This window comes from Orcinus orca, chromosome 1 (assembly GCF_937001465.1).
Source record: "Orcinus orca chromosome 1, mOrcOrc1.1, whole genome shotgun sequence".
Lineage (NCBI taxonomy): Eukaryota > Metazoa > Chordata > Mammalia > Artiodactyla > Delphinidae > Orcinus > Orcinus orca.
Genome location: NC_064559.1, coordinates 205021291 through 205039730, shown reverse-complemented (window position 1 = coordinate 205039730; position 18440 = coordinate 205021291). Strand labels below are relative to the sequence as shown.

The 18440-nt window shown below is 43.2% G+C and overlaps 2 protein-coding genes across 5 annotated transcripts in view; one reads left to right on the top strand and one right to left on the bottom strand.

The window, feature by feature from the left end:
- The window catches only part of CLSTN1 (calsyntenin 1), a 523112-nt gene that overhangs the window by 331666 nt on the left and 173006 nt on the right, over window positions 1-18440 (bottom strand). The gene's annotated exons all lie outside the window — the stretch shown is intronic.
- The window catches only part of UBE4B (ubiquitination factor E4B), a 111272-nt gene that overhangs the window by 82400 nt on the left and 10432 nt on the right, over window positions 1-18440 (top strand). For 3 of the 4 annotated variants that reach the window (XM_004272373.4, XM_004272372.4, XM_049712579.1), the window contains 6 exons: window positions 2469-2567; window positions 3276-3511; window positions 9415-9541; window positions 11193-11337; window positions 15409-15543; window positions 18014-18205. In XM_004272373.4, coding sequence (XP_004272421.1) covers window positions 2469-2567; window positions 3276-3511; window positions 9415-9541; window positions 11193-11337; window positions 15409-15543; window positions 18014-18205 — 934 coding nt within the window. Of the gene's footprint in view, window positions 1-2468; window positions 2568-3275; window positions 3512-9414; window positions 9542-11192; window positions 11338-14838; window positions 15025-15408; window positions 15544-18013; window positions 18206-18440 lie in introns of those variants that run through there. The other variant, XM_049712581.1, reaches the window with a different exon arrangement.

Here is an 18440-nt window from a genome sequence, read left to right as displayed (position 1 = left end):
CTCTAATAATTAGCAATGATGAACATCTTTTCATGTGTCTACTGGCCATCTGTATGTCTTCTTTGGAGAAGTGTCTATTAAGGTCTTCTGCCCATTTTTCAATTGTGTTGTTTGATTTTTGTTGTTGTTGAGTTGTATGAGTTTGTATATTTTGGAGATTAAGCCCTTGTCTGTCACATCATTTGCAGATACTTTTCTCCCATTCCATAGGTTGTCTTTTCATTTGTTTTTTATGGTTTCCTTTGCTGTGCAAAAGCTTGTAAATTTGATTAGGTCCCATTTGTTTATTTTTGTTTTTATTTCTATTGCCTTGGGAGACTGACCTAAGAAAACATTGGTATGATTTATATCAGAGAATGCTTTGCCTATGCTCTCTTCTAGGATTTTATGGTGTCATGTCTTATGTTTAGGTCTTTAAGACATTTTGAGTTTATTTTTTTTCATGGAGTGAGGGAGTGTTCTAATTTCATTGATTTACATGCAGCTCTCCAACTTTCCCAGCATCACTTGCTGAAGAGACTGTTTCCCATTTTATATTCTTGGAAAATTGGCTATAAAATCTTTGATTGATAGAAAAGGAAATTGGAAGCTAAACGCTGGAGTTAACAGGATATTAGGTCCCCCTAGACACTGGGTCCAGGCAAATCCCTAGCAAATTCAGAGAATGAGCTGAGAACATTCTTGATCTCTTTATCATCACCTGGACAGCTCCTCCAGGCAGCCATTTTTGTTTTATTTGTTATTATTTTATGGTTATTATGAAATCTCAGGATCACCAATGTTGGTGAGGTTGGCCCAAGCCCCCTGCAGGAGTGGAAAATATTGGGTTGGCCAAAAGGTTCGTTCAGTTTTTTCCGTAAGATGGCTCTAGTAGCACTTAGTTGTCTTTAACTTCATTCGAAACAATTTTGTTAGGTTGTATGTGACAGCTGTCATATCAGCGTGCATTTAAAAAAAGACATCAGAATTGGTGAATTTTTGTGTAGCCATTTTAATATTGAAGATGGAAGGAAAAAAGTCACATTTTCAGCATATCATGCTTTATTATTTCAAGAAAGGTAAAAACGCAGCTGAAACGCAAAAAAAGATTTGTGCAGTTTATGGAGAAGGTGCTGTGACTGATCGAATGTTGTCAGAAGTGGTTTGCGAAGATTCGTGCTGGAGATTTCTCACTGGATGACACTCCCGGTCGGATAGACCAGTTGAAGTTGATAGAGATCAAATCAAGACATTAACTGAGAACAATCAATGTTATACCACGTGAGAGATAGCCGCATACTCAAAATATCCAAATCAAGCGTTGGAAATCATTTGCACCAACTTGGTTATGTTAATTGCTTTGATGTTTGGATTCCACATAAGTTAAGCAAAAAAAACCTTCTTGACTGTATTTCCGAATGCCATTCTCTACTTAAATGTAATGAAAATGTTCCGTTTTTAAAACAAATTGTGACGGGCAATGCAAAGTGGATACTGTGCAGTAATGTGGAATGGAAGAGATCGTGGGGAAGCAAAATGGACCACCACCAACTACACCAAAGGCCGGTCTTCATCCAAAGAAGGTGATGTTGTGTATATGGTGGGACTGGAAGGGAGTCCTCTATCATGAGCTCCTTCTGGAAAACCAAACGATTAATTCCAACAAGTACTGCTCCCAGTTAGATCAACTGAAAGCAGCACTCAACAAAAAACGTGCGGAATTAGTCAACAGAAAACGCATAATCTTCCATCAGGATAACGCAAGACCGCATGTTTCTTTGATGACCAGACAAAAACTGTTACAGCTTGGCTGGGAAGTTCTGATTCATCTGCCGTATTCACCAGACATTGCACCTTTGGATTTGAATTTATTTCGGTCTTTACAAAATTCTCTTAATGGAAAAAATTTCAATTCCCTGGAAGACGGTAAAAGGCACCTGGAACAGTTCTTTGCTCAAAAAGATAAAAAGTTTTGGGAAGACGGAATTATGAAGTTGCATGAAAAATGGCAGAAGGTAGTGGATCAAAAGGGTGAAGACGTTGTTCAATAAAGTTCTTGGTGAAAATGAAAAATGTGTCTTTTATTTTTACTTAAAAACCGAAGGCACTTTTTGGCCAACCCAATAGTATTTAAAGTACATGTGTAACTCTGTTGTCTCAAACAGTTTGAGTTCCATAAAATGACCAAACATGACCCTTTTATTTCCTTCACATTTATTGCATTAATCTTAATGCAATAAATAAAAATCAAGAAATCAAGGAAAGGAAAAACGAAAATGTTTCACGTCCACCCTAGCCTATCCCTGTCTTCATTATTCCCTGTTCATTTCTGGTTGTAGTTTCTTTGCCTGTGCACTTTTTACATAGTTCTGTTATAGAATGAGAGCTTTTTCCAAGTGAAACACTTACTTGTGTTGGTAGTATAATATTCCTTGTAGTTTGATGTGTCATGATTTCATTTTGTAACCCGTACTTTTTCTCTTTGACAGCATCACGCTGCCTTTAAGTGCAGATGTCCCCAAGGTATTTGCAGCATTGCCTGAGTTTTATGTAGAAGATGTTGCTGAATTTTTATTTTTTATTGTACAGTAAGTCCCATTCCCATATTACATAGTTCTAATATGTGTTTATATTTAATATGTACATTATATTATGAACCTCCATCTTATGCCACTGCTTTAACCGAATGCTGCCTGGAGACTGGAAAAATAAATCCGGCTGTGGCATCCAGCCAATTCCAGTAATAACTCAAGACAGAGGAGGATTAACAGTGCTGGTAATAATGTGCTCTATGAAAAGTGAGTCGAATTGTGTGTCTGAGAAACAAGGAGAAAACCGTTTATAAATATCTGAGTGAACATTCAAAAGCCAGAAATACCCACCTCTATATTTTGTACCAAAATTTTTCTCAATTGTAAAATTAGAGAATGCTTACAAAGAAATATGTTGAGTGTATAACCAATATTTGAACTTTGAAAAAATGAAAACAGCTCCATCAAAATATTTTTTAAAGTCTTTTTGGTCGTGAAGGTCTTTTGTAAAATTCACCTATGATTTAATCATACCTTTGGTTTATTTTCTAAAACATAAGTTAATATAACATGCTATGGCCAATAGACGCAATGGGTTTAAATCTACCTAGTTGTAATGGGGATAGTCACCTTAAACTCAGCAAGTTAAAGGGAATTCCGTGTCCTGGCTCCTAGACCTATTCGTCCCCTTCCTTGCCTAATGACACCAGCATCCACCCGTGTTTTCTCAGAGCTTTACTACCTGTTCCTCTCACCTCTCTTCAGATACTCTCCTCAGGTGCTTTATGAGCCCTGTACTCAGGATATTGTGATGTTCCTCGTTGTGATGTTGTGTAACCAGAACTACATCCGAAATCCATATCTGGTGGCCAAACTCGTAGAAGTCATGTTTATGACTAACCCTGCTGTTCAGCCACGGACCCAGAAGTTTTTTGAAATGATTGAGAACCATCCTCTCTCCACCAAGCTGTTGGTCCCTTCCCTGATGAAGTTTTATACAGGTAGGTTCCTGATGTGTACAGGTGGGCAAGGTCGTCTAAAGCCAGTGGTTGAATTTGTTCTAAACCTGTTACCTAATATTCTGACATCGGCTTAAGTATGACCCACTAATACGCTGCCAGCAGAGCATAAACTGTTGGTTATTTTTCCCCTGAGTTGTGGAAATATTACACTGACCACTCTATATACTAGTCCCTGATGATTCAGTGAGATCCATTGAAAGTCAGATAGGTAACACTGAGATCAAGTTGGTGTTTTTATCTGAAACTACCTGGGTCATTTTAGCTTTTAACTTACAACATTAGTTTCGCAACACTGTCCTATAACCCAGAGTTTCAAAACTGGGTAAAACCAGGAGCTTGTTAAAAATGCTTATTCTTGGAGATTCCACTCAAACCGACAGAATCAGGATCTCTGAGAGTCACTCATTGACTAATTCTGTACATTCATCCAATGCCTACTATTTGCCAGGCACTGTTCTAGGTGCTAGGCGACACTGGTGAACAAAACTGAGAATGTATCAGGCACTCTGCAAGGAGGTCTTCCTCTTCTGGTTGAATTGTATTCCAAATTTTCATTTTTAATTTGGCTTTTGAACTGCAAATGTGTTTTCATAAAGCCCATTACTTAGGGGACGCATTCACCTGTTCTCTACCAAAGGCACAGGATTATACAGATGGAACATTTTCCCTCCAGTTTGTATATTTCTCAGGAAAGGAAGTGTGTTGTCTGTCTTCTTTTTATTTATTTATTTATTTATTTATTTATTTTTGGCTGTGTTGGGTGTTCGTTGCTGCGCGCAGGCTTTCTCTAGCTGCGGCAAGCGGGGGCTATTCTTCATTGCGGTGTGCGGGCTTCTCATTGCAGTGGCTTCTCTTGTTGCGGAGCACAAGCTCTAGGCACACGGACTTCAGTAGTTGTGGCATGTGGGCTCAGTAGTTGTGGCTTGTGGGCTCAGTAGTTGTGGATCGTGCAGGCTCAGTAGTTGTGGCATGTGGGCTTAGTGGTTCCACGGCATGTGGGATCTTCCCGGACCAGGGCTCGAACCTGTGTCCCCTGCATTGGCAGGTGGATTCTTAACCACCGCGCCATCAGGGAAGCCCTTGTCTGTCTTCTTATCTTCTATTGAACCTAGCACGTTCTGAGCACCCATTTAGCAGAATGTACTCGCCATGCTCTTAGAAGAAACACCAGCCTCCCGGAGCACAGTCCATTGTTGTTCACGGCGGCAGCAGCGGTTTGAGGATTCCTCTGTGTTCAGTGGCAACCACCCCTTCCCTGTAGACCAAGACCTGCTCCTGCTTGTTTTGGGCTGGTGCTGACATCTCTCTCTGTGTGCTTCTGAGGCTCAAGAACCTGTCTACCTCCTTTCCCCTTTGTCACTATTATCTTATGTCACCTACTAGGAGATTCTCTCCTTCCCCAAGCCTGCCTATATCCTCTTAAACCTAAACAAGTATGCAGGCCTCTTGAAGTTTTGTTAACATGCTCACCTTGGCAACAGCAGAACACTCCTGGGTAAAAGGCCCCCGCTTGGCTCTCCTGTCCTCCTCTTACCTCTCAGCCCTGGTAGGAGAGGACCACGGGCCATTCCAGGTACAAGTGGTACATCACCCGTGTACAGGACGGGACCTTGTATGGTCCCTTGCACCTGTCAGGCTTACCTGAATTGAAGGTAATTCTGCATTTCTTAAAATAATGATGAGGTACCTCTTTTCACCTGTTAAATTTATTTTTAAGATGGGAATACCTAGTGCTAATATGGTTGTAGGGAAATAAACGAACCTGCAAGTCTGTTTCATCTCCTCTGTAGCTCGTGTGTAGAATTAGTGCTATGAAACTCTCTTAAGAATGTAAGTTGGTAAAGCCTTTCTGGAAGGCAAATTGACAGTCCACACCAAAGCCTTTTATCTTCCATATCAGTCAAGGCCCAGTTAGGATAACCTGCTGGTTAGTTTAAGAGAGAGAATTTAACATAAGGAACTGGTGAAATAGGTAGTGGAAGACAGAAAAGGCAAATAAGGAACACTGGGGTAGTACAGATTGTCGGTGCAGGGAGCAGCCATCATCTGTCCCTAGGACTGGGGGAACCAAGGGAAAAGGCTGGGGTTATGGGATTCTAGTGCCTCAAATTAGTGCTTAGACAGAACTGGGACCCAGACCTGAGGAAGCATGCTGGCCAGCTGGTGCTGGTGTCTCTGAGGGCATGTGGGATTCCTGGTCCTGCGAGTGTGGAACAAAGCTGGAAACAAGCCAGCTGCTGCTGCTGGGCTGGGAGAGTCCATGATGGGAGCAGCAAGCCAACAGAGGTCCAAGTACCTTCTTCAGTTTTCCAGCTCCCCTGCAGCGCCCCCTGTTGGCGAGCCTAACAGGGGGCCAGCCGGCAAAGGGAAACTTAAGAGTCCCAGCGTCAGTATCACAAAGCCAAGTATAAAGGGTGGATTTGGGGGGACCTCCCTGGTGGCCCAGTGGTTAAGACTCCGTCCTCCCAATGCAAGGGTCCAGGTTCGATCCCTGGTCAGGGAACTAGATCCCACGTGCATGCTGCACCTAAGAGTTACATGCCGCAACTAAGGAGCCCAGTGCCGCAACTAAGACCCGGCGCGACCAAATAAATAAATAAATAAATAAATGTCTTTTAAATAAAAAAATTGGTGGATGTGGGGCTGAGAGACAGCAGCTAAATAATGAGTACACCCTCTTACATGTAAACTTCATTCATAGTAATCGATTCTGTGGGAATAAATATAAATGTCTGTAAGTGTTTATAACAGCATTCACTGTGTTAGTATTTATAATGCGGTACAGTGAGAGTATTAAAAACAACCTAAATTCCTGCCAGTTGTGGGTCAGTTAAGTAAATTATAGTGTATCCATACGGTGGGTCTATGGGAACCATGAAAAATAGTGTGTTATTTACAGTACGTGGTTAAGTAATAAAAAGTAAAGAAAATGCCATGTAATGGAACAATATGTCAAGTATGACCACGTTTTGGTACACATATATATATTACAGAAAAAAGTATGGGAGAGTATACGCCAAAATATTAACAGTGAATTGGTTATTTATGAATGGTAGAACTGTGGGTAGTTTGGGGTTTTTTTTTAATTATCTGAACATCTTAATTATTCTACAGTAAACATGCATTGTTAGTATTAAAAAAAAATTTTTTAGTTAAGTGCATTTTGTACTCAGTTAGTGCCCTGGGCCTGTCACTGTGGCTCTGATATAAAGAACAGGGCTGGGCCTCTTGCCTGTGAGACCAGTGCTGGGCCTGGGGGGCCCCCCACCGGTAAGATTCCAGGAGCTGGTGGGCGGGTGTTGTTTTTCCTTTCCCCCTTGCCACCAAGCAGTGTGCCCTCTGGCCCTGGGCCACCTCTGTGGTGGTCCATGGGTATTAGATGATACCCATGCTAATAATAGCCACTGCTTATTGAACATTTACTAATCCTTTCACTAAATCCACACAGCAGTCCTCAAGATGGGTGCTATAAATATCTCCATTTTACGAATGAGGAAACTGTAGCTTAGAAAGGTCAAGAAGCTTGCTGAAGGTAAACAGCCAGTGAGTGGCAGCGGCCTCAGCAGCCGGGCATTAGCACAGGTGCTCCTCCAGTTACCACGGGCCCTGCGCCAAGGGAGCCCTGCCGCGGGCGTGGTGGACACTCCCCACGTGTCCATCAAATCTATGTTAAGTCCTGCTGACTGAGGTCCTGGCTCCTGAGCACGGCTGACTCTCAGACATGAATTAGAGATTGATCTCTGGAACAGTCTCCTCTTTTACACCCCAGAGAGGGTATTCTAGCTTAGACAATACTTAAGATCAAATGTTTGTTCCAAAAATAAAACTGAGTTTCAAAAATAAGAGTATTTTATTTGTACCACAGCAGTCAGTGCCTTAAGGACCAGCTCTCAAAACTTGGCTACTCAGAACCAGGAAGAACACTGATAACCAAGACTTACCTTCAAGACTGTTCTCTTCCCCACGCTGATCTGAATCAGCAAAGCCAGCGTTAGCCCAAGTAGATTCGATCTCTAATTCAACAAATACGTACGGAGCTCCTACTGCGGGTCAGCTTTGGTGTTGCTGCCAGGGCCTAGCGGTGAGGACCCCAAATCCCCGCCATCACCAGTCAGGCACCCTAGCTGGGAGACAGACACTGAACCCATAAATGAGGTAATTCCAGAGAGTGAGTGTGAGAGGAAGGCCTGGTGCTGCTTTAAGAAGCATAGTCAGGGGAGGTCTCTGAGGAGATGACTTTGGAGTAATGTTGAAAATGAGACCCAAGAGGGGACAATAAGCAGATCTCAGCCACAGTGTGCAGACAGTGAGGACAGCAAGTGTAAAGGCCCTGAAGCCTGAGCAGCCTAGTGAATCAAGCCAGAAGACTCATGACGGGGGAGCAACTACCAGGGATAGTTCATTGCAGGCCTCTCAGAACTAGGACTTGAGAATTAGAACTTGGGCTGATGCAGTTTTGAGGGAACATTAGGAATGAATTTTCTTTTAATGTTGGGAGAGATGTATATTGATGGGTAGTAAGTTAACGGTCATTACTTAGCCTCTGCTCTGTTCAGGATACAGTACAGGTGTTATGAGCCATTTAGAGCCTTGACCAGGCTTTGTCAGCCCCCGGTGTTCTTCTCCTGTGGACTCTGCTGAATCAGCCCTCCACGCTTTAGTTCACATTTTTATACAGTTAATAAAATGACACTTAGTTCAGCTTAAAGAAAGGTTGACCTAATGAATATATGTAAGTGCTTTTAGATCTTTTTACCGTAGGTCTTAGCTTATTCCTTTTATCTTTAAATAACTACTTTCCTTTTTAATCCCAAGAAACTGTTCATTGGCAAATATAGAAAATAGCAAAAAAGAAAATAAAAATCATTGATAATCTCTGCACTCAGAGAGAATCTGTTAACATTTTGCTCTGTATCTTTCGAGTCAATTTGTACATCATGTGTGTGAGTGTGTGTGTATTTTTTAATATGATTGGACCCAAACTGTATATTTTGTTTGGTAGCCTATGGTTTTCACTTAATATATCACAAATACCTTTTTGGGTTCTCTGTTGGGCACTTGGATTATTTATATTCTTTTCATATAAATAGTACTTTAATGAGTATCCTTGGAGATCAGTCTTTGAACATGTGTTTTCTTGAATAGAATTGGTGGGTCAGAAAGATGGGCATACTGATGGCTTGGTGATACATTTTGTAAAATTGTCTGTTCATCCCCACCAGCATTTATAGGGTGCCTTTTATCTTTTCTTTGAGTCGTACTGTCTTTACCTGACAGTTTTCCTTCTTTTTAAGATTTGTCATGAATTCAGGAATTTCTCATGCTTAAGCTGTTTGTCTTTTGGATAACTAAGTTTGATCTTTGTTCCATGTAAAAAGATACATGGATGATGGTAATTGGTAAATGAATGATGAGTACATAGAGATTTACTATGCTTTTCTCTACTTTTAGAACATCAATTATACAAAAGTAGTTAAAATAATAGTCACATTTAGTAGGTATGTGGCCCTTAATAAAACTTAACCCAATTTTTTTCCTGCTCAGGGATACTCATTTAAAGTTCTATGGAATTTCTATAAATTAGTAAGAAAATTGGGGGAGTTATGAGAATTCAGATTCTGGTCATGGGTGTTGCCAAGCTATTTTCCCAGCCCAGTTCCTTTTGTTATTGTGTCATTGCCAGACCTTGGTTGTGAAACTTTTGTCTTCAAAACCACCTCGTAATTTCTCTTCTGCCTTCCATGTGAGATATAGACAAGATTTTATCACATCTGTGATTTTGCAGATTTGTATTATTCATTCAATGACATTGTAGCAGCAATAACTGCTTTTAGGAAGGGAAGAAAGTACATATGCTTCAGTCCCTTGTCTTTCTTCTTTAGATGTTGAGCATACCGGAGCCACCAGCGAGTTCTATGACAAGTTCACCATTCGCTATCATATTAGCACCATTTTTAAAAGCCTTTGGCAAAATATAGCTCACCATGGCACCTTTATGGAGGAGTTCAAGTGAGTATTGGGCCCCTAATGTCACAGCTTGCTCTCTTGCAAATCACAGGTAGAGTGGCCGCGTAAAAACTTTCACAGCTGGGTTCTTGTTGACTGTTTGCTTGGTCTCAGCCTCCCTTAAGTTTTCCAGATGGTACTGCTAAATGTGAGTAGGGTTATCTAAATCTCTGTGCTTGACAGACATTGCTGAACTTTAGATTTTTCAAGATACTGTGGGCATGGTATACGTAGAGAAAGAATCTATAACTATTCTGAAATGATGTGTTTTTTGGTGTTTCCTGAGTACAGTATTAAATGAATTTGCAGAATGCCTGAAATGAGATCTTACAGTGCTCTTGAATATGATACCAAGCTTTAGAGTTAGAAATGTAAGGAGAACTTCAGATTCAGAAGCAGATAGGATAAGGCTGTCACTTGAAGTGACGTTCTTTGTAGTGAGGCCCTAGACCTTGATTAAGGGCTTTTCATTACCAACCTGAAATTTCGGTGACTACTTAAACCTGGACATTAGTAATTCCATCTAAGTTACTTTAAAAAGAAAAGTGCTTCAGATAGAAAGGTAGGTGAAAATATTGAACTCTTGAATTATTCTTCAGAAGAGATTTTATCGCATCTCCTTGGATCTTTTGCAACCCATGTTCAGTCTTTGGTCAAGCCTAGCTGTCACTTGTTTACTGAGTTACTAGTCAACAGTATAAGTGTGACCAGTGGAGTAGCCATTTGCTAGACACCTTTCTGCAGAGTAACCTCTTTAATTTAGTTATCTCCATGAACTGCTCTTGTCATCAGAATTACATTCCAACAAAAAAAGCTTGGCATGAGCTTAGGAGACCAGGCAGGCCCACAGCTTCATCTGCCTGGAGAGTTCATCCTGAACTTGCCATGTTCCTGAAATCCATGTTCCTGAAATCCTGCCCTTGTTCACAGGAACTTCTCTTCCCCGCACCCCCGGCATGGGCTCACTGCCCTCTGGTCACCCAGCAGTAGATCCTGAAGTGTAGCTCCTCTTTTCTCTACTAATCTGGCAGATACAGAGTCTAACAGGTGGGCCAAGCCATCTCAGCTCACCAGCAAGTCCCTCCATTATAATAGGATATGCAGGACAGTTCCAGGGATTGGAAGCTTCTGTTTCCATAAAGTATGTTAATATCCTACTTTATCAGAATTACAGCTTCCACTTTTTCTTCAACCTGTCTTTCTTTATAATAAAGAACTGTATCGGAAGTTCTCTTATCTCTTATATGTGGGTATTTGTGCTTTCCTTATATGTTGGGGAGTTTAAGCATATTTTCTTTTCTAGTCTGGAAGAGTGTTTTCTCTACTTAAAATTATTGAGGGAATGAGCTGGGGAGTGCTGGTAAATCCACTCTCTGGAGGGGGAGAAAAATCAGCATTTGCTGGTCGTCCAGGGTGTAAATACCACCAGTGTTGCCAAATTTGAGCTACCAAGGGAATTTGCTCGCAGAACTCTAGAATGTTAGGACTTGGCTCTCGGGAACCGTGCAGGGTGGCTGTAGCACATCAGTGGAATGAGCTTATCAATTAATACAGAAGAATAACAAGGTCTCAGGAGATGTGGGGCTGCAGCACCAGAGCTGCACCTCCGCTCCAGGGAAATGTGTGACCATGTACCGTGTAATTGCCTTTTTAGTTCCGGGAAGCAGTTTGTCCGCTATATAAACATGCTGATAAACGACACAACATTTTTGCTCGATGAAAGCCTGGAGTCTTTGAAGCGGATCCACGAAGTGCAAGAAGAGATGAAGAACAAAGAACAGTGGGACCAGCTGCCCCGGGTGAGGACACGGTCCAGGTGATGGGACAGCATCGCAGGGAAGCAGCCTTGGCCCCAGGCAGAGCCCTGCTTTGGGGGCTGCATCTGGGTCTGAAGGCTTAGGTCCGACAGACTTGTCGGTACTTGTTACCGTCCCACCTGTGGGCTTCTGTGAAGTTAGAGCCCAGGTTTGGGGTAGGAGAACCCTTAAACACTTGACCTAAAGTTAGGAAATGAGGTGAGAAGTCTTTGTCCTGAAAACTCTCTCTGCCTTTTTAACTTTCAAGGGCTGTTTTGGGGAAGAGCTTTTATTGTTGGAATATGTTAAGATGTAGGAAAGTAACTAGGAAATGAATCTCTAGAACTCTGTCTGCTAGTCAGGAATTCGGTTTGTTCGCATGATCTTCTTTGGACATCTGTGTGACTGACTCAGGAGGGCTCTGATGGGGTGTTTTTCCTCTCAGTACATCTTGGTTTTTATGTTCAGTTATAAACAGAAAAGAGGTCTGTTTTGCCAGGTTCCATGAGAAATTCCTGCTGTGCCAGTGACAGCACACTGCCCTCTCCTGACATTGATTGCCACCATTTAGACGATTCCCCGGTCAGTTATTAGGCCCTTCGCAGCTATTGGTGACTTCATATATTGCTTAGTTCTGCTCCTGGTTTTGTTAGGTTCAAAATCAGAACTGCTTTCCGGAAAGCTGGGAGGACTGCTTTTTCTTTACTCGCAGCAGCATTCTCGAGATGAAGATAGTACTGAGGTTGTTCCAAAGCTGTGGAGTCAAAACTCTCTTAAACGTAGAATGTCGAAGCACACTTAGGGAAGGCTTTCATTCCAAGTATTCCTGCAGCTTTGATGAGAATTTTACGTCTTACTGTAGCCAACATGCTTCAACTACAAACTTAAACCTTCTGGGGGGCTTTGCGCAGAGTCCGTGGATGCTGGATTTCTCCGGTGTCCACGCCACCACGCTCCTTGAGGCCCTCTAATTGTATTCATGAGGTGGCGCAGTGGTCGTCATCTTTTCCCTCGGCACTGTACTGGCAGCCTTTCGATGGCGTTCATCCTACCCACCAGCCTCATATGCATTTCTAAACACATCTTAAACTGTTTCGCTCCTATGCCTCCAAAACCCTCCTCCTGCCGCTCTCCGTTTCCCATGGGGCGGCGTCACCCCCAGGCCTGAGGCTCCCCAGGGTGGCTCTAAGACATCCTCCCATGCTTACCCCTTGTCACAGTCCGTCAGCTCGAATCTGGTCCAGTCCCCCGGCCTTTGCAGAACATGCCGGGGAAACAGATGAGCTGTAGTTGCAAGAGCCCCAGCTTCGGGGTCCAGGGGACCTGGGTTTGAGAACTGTCACTGCCGCACATTAACAGTTCTTCCTCGCTGTTTCCTAGCCCGTAAGTCAGAGATAGTTCTTGCCTTGTGGGAAAGTTGTGGGGAGAGACAGATGGTGAGGACGTAGTTCATGACCAGCCCAGAGAAAGTGTTCAGGATGTGCAGCCCCTATTGCTTTGTTTGCCTTGAGACACTTCTGTCCAAAATGCTGTACATTCTACTCTTACGTATTAAAATCTTACCCATTCTTTGAGGGACGTCTTGTCCAAATACTCCCTCACGGCTGACCTGCCCCATCAGTGGAGCTGCAAAGTCTCACCTTTCTCCCCACTCCTGTAACACCTCTTTATGTCACTCATGATGCTAATGTTGGACCAGCTTACGTTGTCGATGTTGGGATGCGGGTCTGTGGCACATTACCTCGTCCAGAGTCAGTGCTTATAATAATAGCATTTGTTTATGAGGCGACTGAGCAGATACTATTGATTTTTCTGGGTCAATGGATGGAAAAGGGCATAAATAATCCCTAAAACAATGCTCCTTCAGAATCAGGTCTGCTTGACTTTGGAGTCACTTCCTGCCTCCTGCCTCCCCGCCTGGTCCTCCCAGGTGCTCAGCTCTCAGGCTTCTCTTCTCTCTACACACTTGCTCCCTAGGTCGTGTGTTTCACGGTGAGGATGCTGGTTGGAGTTTTGCTGTAAGAGTAATTCTTTGCTATGGGACAAGGTCCCGGGCACTGCAGGACCTTTAGCATCTCTAGCTCGTGCCCATTTAATGCCAGTGATGTTTCCCTCCGACCCTGGGTCACCATGCAACCGGAAACATTCCCACACGTGGCCTGATGCCCCCAGTTGAAAATCACTGCTAGCTGATCTCATCTATTCCAAGGCTTTAGCTGTCTATATTCTAACAACTCCAAAATGTGCCTCCCCAGCTCGGCTCACTCCTGATTCAGGCTTACATAACCAGCTGTTGACCTGCCCCTGCCCAGTGGTCTAATAGGATCTCAAACCTGACTTGTCCAAAACTGAGCCCTTGATGTCGTCCCCCAGATCTCCTCTCCAGACTGCCCTGTCGCAGGAAGTGCCGACCGCATTCTGCTCATTGCTCTGGCTCAGCACCTTCTGGAGTCTTCCTTGATTCCTCTCTCTCCCAGCAAAGGCCCCTGGGCTCTGTCCTAAAGTATGTTTGTTATCTGACCTCTTCCCCCACCTCCAGCTCACTACCGTCTCTTAACCTGCATTACCGGAGTAGCCCCCCATTTGGTTTCAGCCTCCACCCTTGCCCATGTGCATTCCAGCAGGATGGTGTTAAAATCTGTCAGCCTCTCATCCCTGCTCTGCTCAGAGACCTTCCAGGCTTCCCGAATTCTCACACTCTGGGCCTGGAGGGCACTGCAGTCTCGGCCCCGCCCTTCCTCTTCGCTCATGCTACCCTGCCCCCACTCGCCTCCTTGATCTTCCACCGAACAGCAGGGCCTTTGCACTTGCTGTTCCCTGAGCCCTGAGTGCTTTTCCCCTGGATCTTGCTGACTCACTTCCTTCAGATACCTGCTTAAATGTTACCTCCTCAGAGAGGCCTTCCCTGACCACCCTTTCCAGACTAGCACCCCAGCCCCAGCACACTCTTACCCTGCCGCCACCCCAGCCACCCCAGCCCGGCTTTATTTTTCTTCATCGTTATTGGACTTATCTGTATCTGGGTGGGTGTCTGTTTATTGCTTATCTCCCTAACTAGCGTCTAAATTCCATGAGGTAGGGAGCCTTCTTGGTCACGTTCTGTGCTTCATCTCCAGGACCTAAAGGAGGCCTGGCCTGTGGAAGGGGCTGGATCACACGATTGATGAATGAATGTGACACCCACACACACAGTGAGGTGGTTCTCACCTTGCTCTCCCTGCTCTCCCTGCTTTAGCCTTTCGTTCCTGACCGAAGGGCGGTGGGCAGGTCACCCAGCACTGGTGCGGGATCTCCACCGGGCACTTACCCAGGGGGCACTCGTGTGGCTACATCAGCTGTTCTAGCTGTTTCCCCTCCCCCAAGGTAAAGTAAACAGGCCTCTGAGCAGATGTAGGAATTTAAGCCCGTACTGATGTTTCTGTATTTGGTCTATCACAGAGCCTTCAGTAGATTCCACCTTATTTTACCCATGAGTCAAACACACTTTATTGTCTTGTTTCCCAGCCTATGGCAGAGTAGAAGGAGGAGGATGGCACCAGAGGCAAGCATGCTGACAGTTGTAGAGGTTGACAGCCTAACCGATGTGGAGAGACAAAATTCAAAAGCTGAGCAATCTACAGGCCCTTGGTGTTGTGGCGAAACCTATAGGCCAGTGTGATAGTGCAGCACGCCTGTGGTTTTCAAAATAACGATGACTACGCAGACGTTGTTATTGAGGAAGGTGAATATCCTTTATTAGCACGTGTATCAGGCAGGATGTAAGAATCATTTATTGCATCCTGCATAGAAGCTGATGGTGAGTTCTTTTATCATTGAGGAAACTGAGTCTCATGTAAGTTAAGTCATGTGCCAAGGTCCCCTTATTCAAAGCCCTAAGACATCCGATGGCAAAAGGAATAAACCCCAGTTATCTGGGAGGTTTGCTGTACAGGTTGTTGTATCATTCCCTAAGTATGTTGGCTGTATTCTGTACTTCCCCAGTTATGAGCTGACTGTATTTTTCTTTCACACTTGGCGTTTGCTGATCTGCTCACTGTACTGAGATGTGTCTGGCATCTGTTCACTGTTCCCCAGGATCAGCAGCAGGCCCGCCAGTCCCAGCTCGCTCAGGATGAGCGCGTTTCACGCTCGTATCTTGCCCTGGCGACAGAAACCGTGGACATGTTCCATATCCTCACCAAGCAGGTCCAGAAGCCATTCCTCAGACCTGTGAGTAGAACCTTGGGGGTATTTGTTTTGTCTGTTGGATTCCACATTCAGAGTCTATCACTTATAACTAAATAGAGTAGTTGTTGAAATCCTGGGTGTTTCAGCACCACAGTCACCGATCGGTGAGATTCTGTTACTGATTTTGTTCCCAGTTATGCTAATCGATACACACAACATTCTATCGATAGTCTGAAGTCTGCCAAAGGTCACTTCCAAGATAACTTATATCACTTTCTGCTGAGACAGCACATTGGATTATTAATGTTGAAGCTGTGATGTATTTTTGTCATCATCGACTCCAGTATTTTATTTATAGGAAAAGTATAGGTGACATCAATTGGAAATGAGACTATATTAAGTAGAAATAATTGATAGTGTATAAGATCTTTGGTTCTCTTCAGTGTAGGTTTGTTACACTCAGGAAACCAAAGGTTAATGAGAGCCATAATTAGGGTTTATGATAGGTCAAAGGTAGCCAGATTGTTTGGCCATGACTTGATTGATGAGACCGGGATCCTGTTTCTGAAATCGAAACTGAGGGACATAAATGAAGATCTCTGCTTCTCTTCAACAATCCCCCGCAACACACACACACACACACACACACACACACACACAGGCACGCACGCACGCACGCACGCACGCACACACGCACGCAAACACACACACAGAGTTTGGAAGTCTTATGGTGGGGCCGGGGCCAGGATAGTGAGGAAGGCAAGAAAGGGGCCTGAGATTTGGTAGTGACTTGCCCACATGGAGACAAGTTTACAGTGGGATATAATTTTACTCCACGTCTCCTCCAGTTTCCCTGTTTACTCTCACCTCCATCATTATCACTACACCCTGTCCTACGTGCAACTCAAGAGATGAGCCCCCTCCTCTGTCCCCTTTACATTTCATGTCTCTTCATAAATAGATTTCAGTGCCAGAGCAGCAGAACATGAAGCAAAACAGTGCATCACTGAAAGCGTAAGAACACTCAACTCATTTAGATAAGGTACTTCAGACACTTGCTTCCCTTAAAGGTTTGCAATGGACTTCTTTAAACTTTTTCTATGAAGGCCAGACAGTAAATAGTTTAGGCACTGTAGGCCACATGGCCTCTGTTGCAGCTGCTAGCTATGCTGTTGCTGTGTTCCAATAAAACTCCATGAAGTGAGGCATCAGGCCAGATATGTCTCGCAGCTAGCAGTTTGCCAATCCCTGCTCTAAGTCATGTTTTATTTTATGTTCAACTACTCGATGGCAGTGCTCTTTGATTGTTCAGAAGGTCAGAAACTATAAAAATTGCTTGAGACTAAATTATCATAAAGCCTATTTTTAGTTCTAAATTCTTCATTTTTTGTAAAGGACATTATTGAAAGCTAGGTCTATTATTTTCATGTCAATTAAAATTAATGTTTTTCAAGACCTACTCTTTGATCTGAGCTCTCCATACACCTGGGTCACAGTCTTCTGCCCCCCAGCCTTTGCCTGTGCCTGCTTTGATCTTTCCTTTTCCTTTGCTGCACTGTTTTCACCTTCTTTGCTGGTTAACACAAAACTCTCCCACTTCAGGAAAAAAAAAAATTACCAATTATATCCTATTCTTATCCCTCCTTTACCTCACAGTTTCTCAACAATTAAATACAGGAGTACTTTTTACTTTGTGCAAAAGCAGGTCCTTTAGAAGCCAAATTTAAGTTGAATTTGTATAAATCCAGTCATGAAATTTAATGAAAACCTTGTTACTTAAAGAGAAGCTTTCACAGCTCATTTTTTATGGCCGGTGTTTAATACTCTATAAGCCAGGTTTTCCTATTTCAGGTTTGCTTAAAGCAATGTATGCCCACCTGTAGTAGGTACTGTGTCACCTTGTGGGGTTATAGCATATTATTTCATAATTAGTTTTTAGTTGTTTAATTTAAGTTTGTCTTGTCTCACTGGCTAGATTTAAAACTATTCAAGACATAAATTTTATCTTCTACCTCTTTTATATTTCTTCACTCTTTGCATCTGATAAATAAATAAGAATAGTGCATATTGCCTGAACTGTCAGGGACTTGAAATTTATAGAAAAAGAATGCATAAAATGATGGCTGAAAGAGCATACTCCAGAAACTTTCATGACACGTGTGATGATGATGGAATTATGAATAGTTTCCCTCTTTTACCTATTAACAAATTCGAAGTGATCCTTGTTTTTATAATTAAAGCATGAATTTAATGAAAATGTTGCCTTTTTGGTATTTATAAATATTCCATCAGCATGCAACATTCTATGAAGTATTAGAATTACTGGATTAGAAATGGAGAGTAAAGAAAAGTTTGAATGGAATGTCCTTCTTCAGCGTATGATATAGCACATATAAGGGATTCTTTGAAGATTGAGCCTGCCAATTCCTGTTCCTCCACTGAAATGGGAGGTTTGGGTCCTTCTTGCTTGTCTCAACAGCATGAATTGTCCTATTATCCCGTGATTTCCTAGGAACTCGGACCCCGATTGGCTGCGATGCTGAACTTTAATCTTCAGCAACTCTGTGGTCCTAAGTGCCGTGACCTGAAAGTGGAAAACCCTGAGAAATACGGCTTTGAACCAAAGAAGCTGTTGGACCAACTGACGGATATTTACTTGCAGCTGGACTGTGCCCGGTTCGCTAAAGCCATTGCTGACGACCAGGTTAGTGCCCAAGGGAACAGTTTCAGAGGGAGCCTGGAGTTCAGGCTCCTGAAGTGGGTGACTTGAGTTTGCTTCCCTGTGGATTTCCCGGCAGACCCTGCGCGATTACATATCCATCTGTTCTTGGATTTTCCCCACTTGAAATCAAGGAAGGTGACACTTTTCAAAACGTGGTTTGAGAAGTTTTTACTATGTAAATAGAAATAATGGCCACAGTGGCAAGGGGAACTTGTCT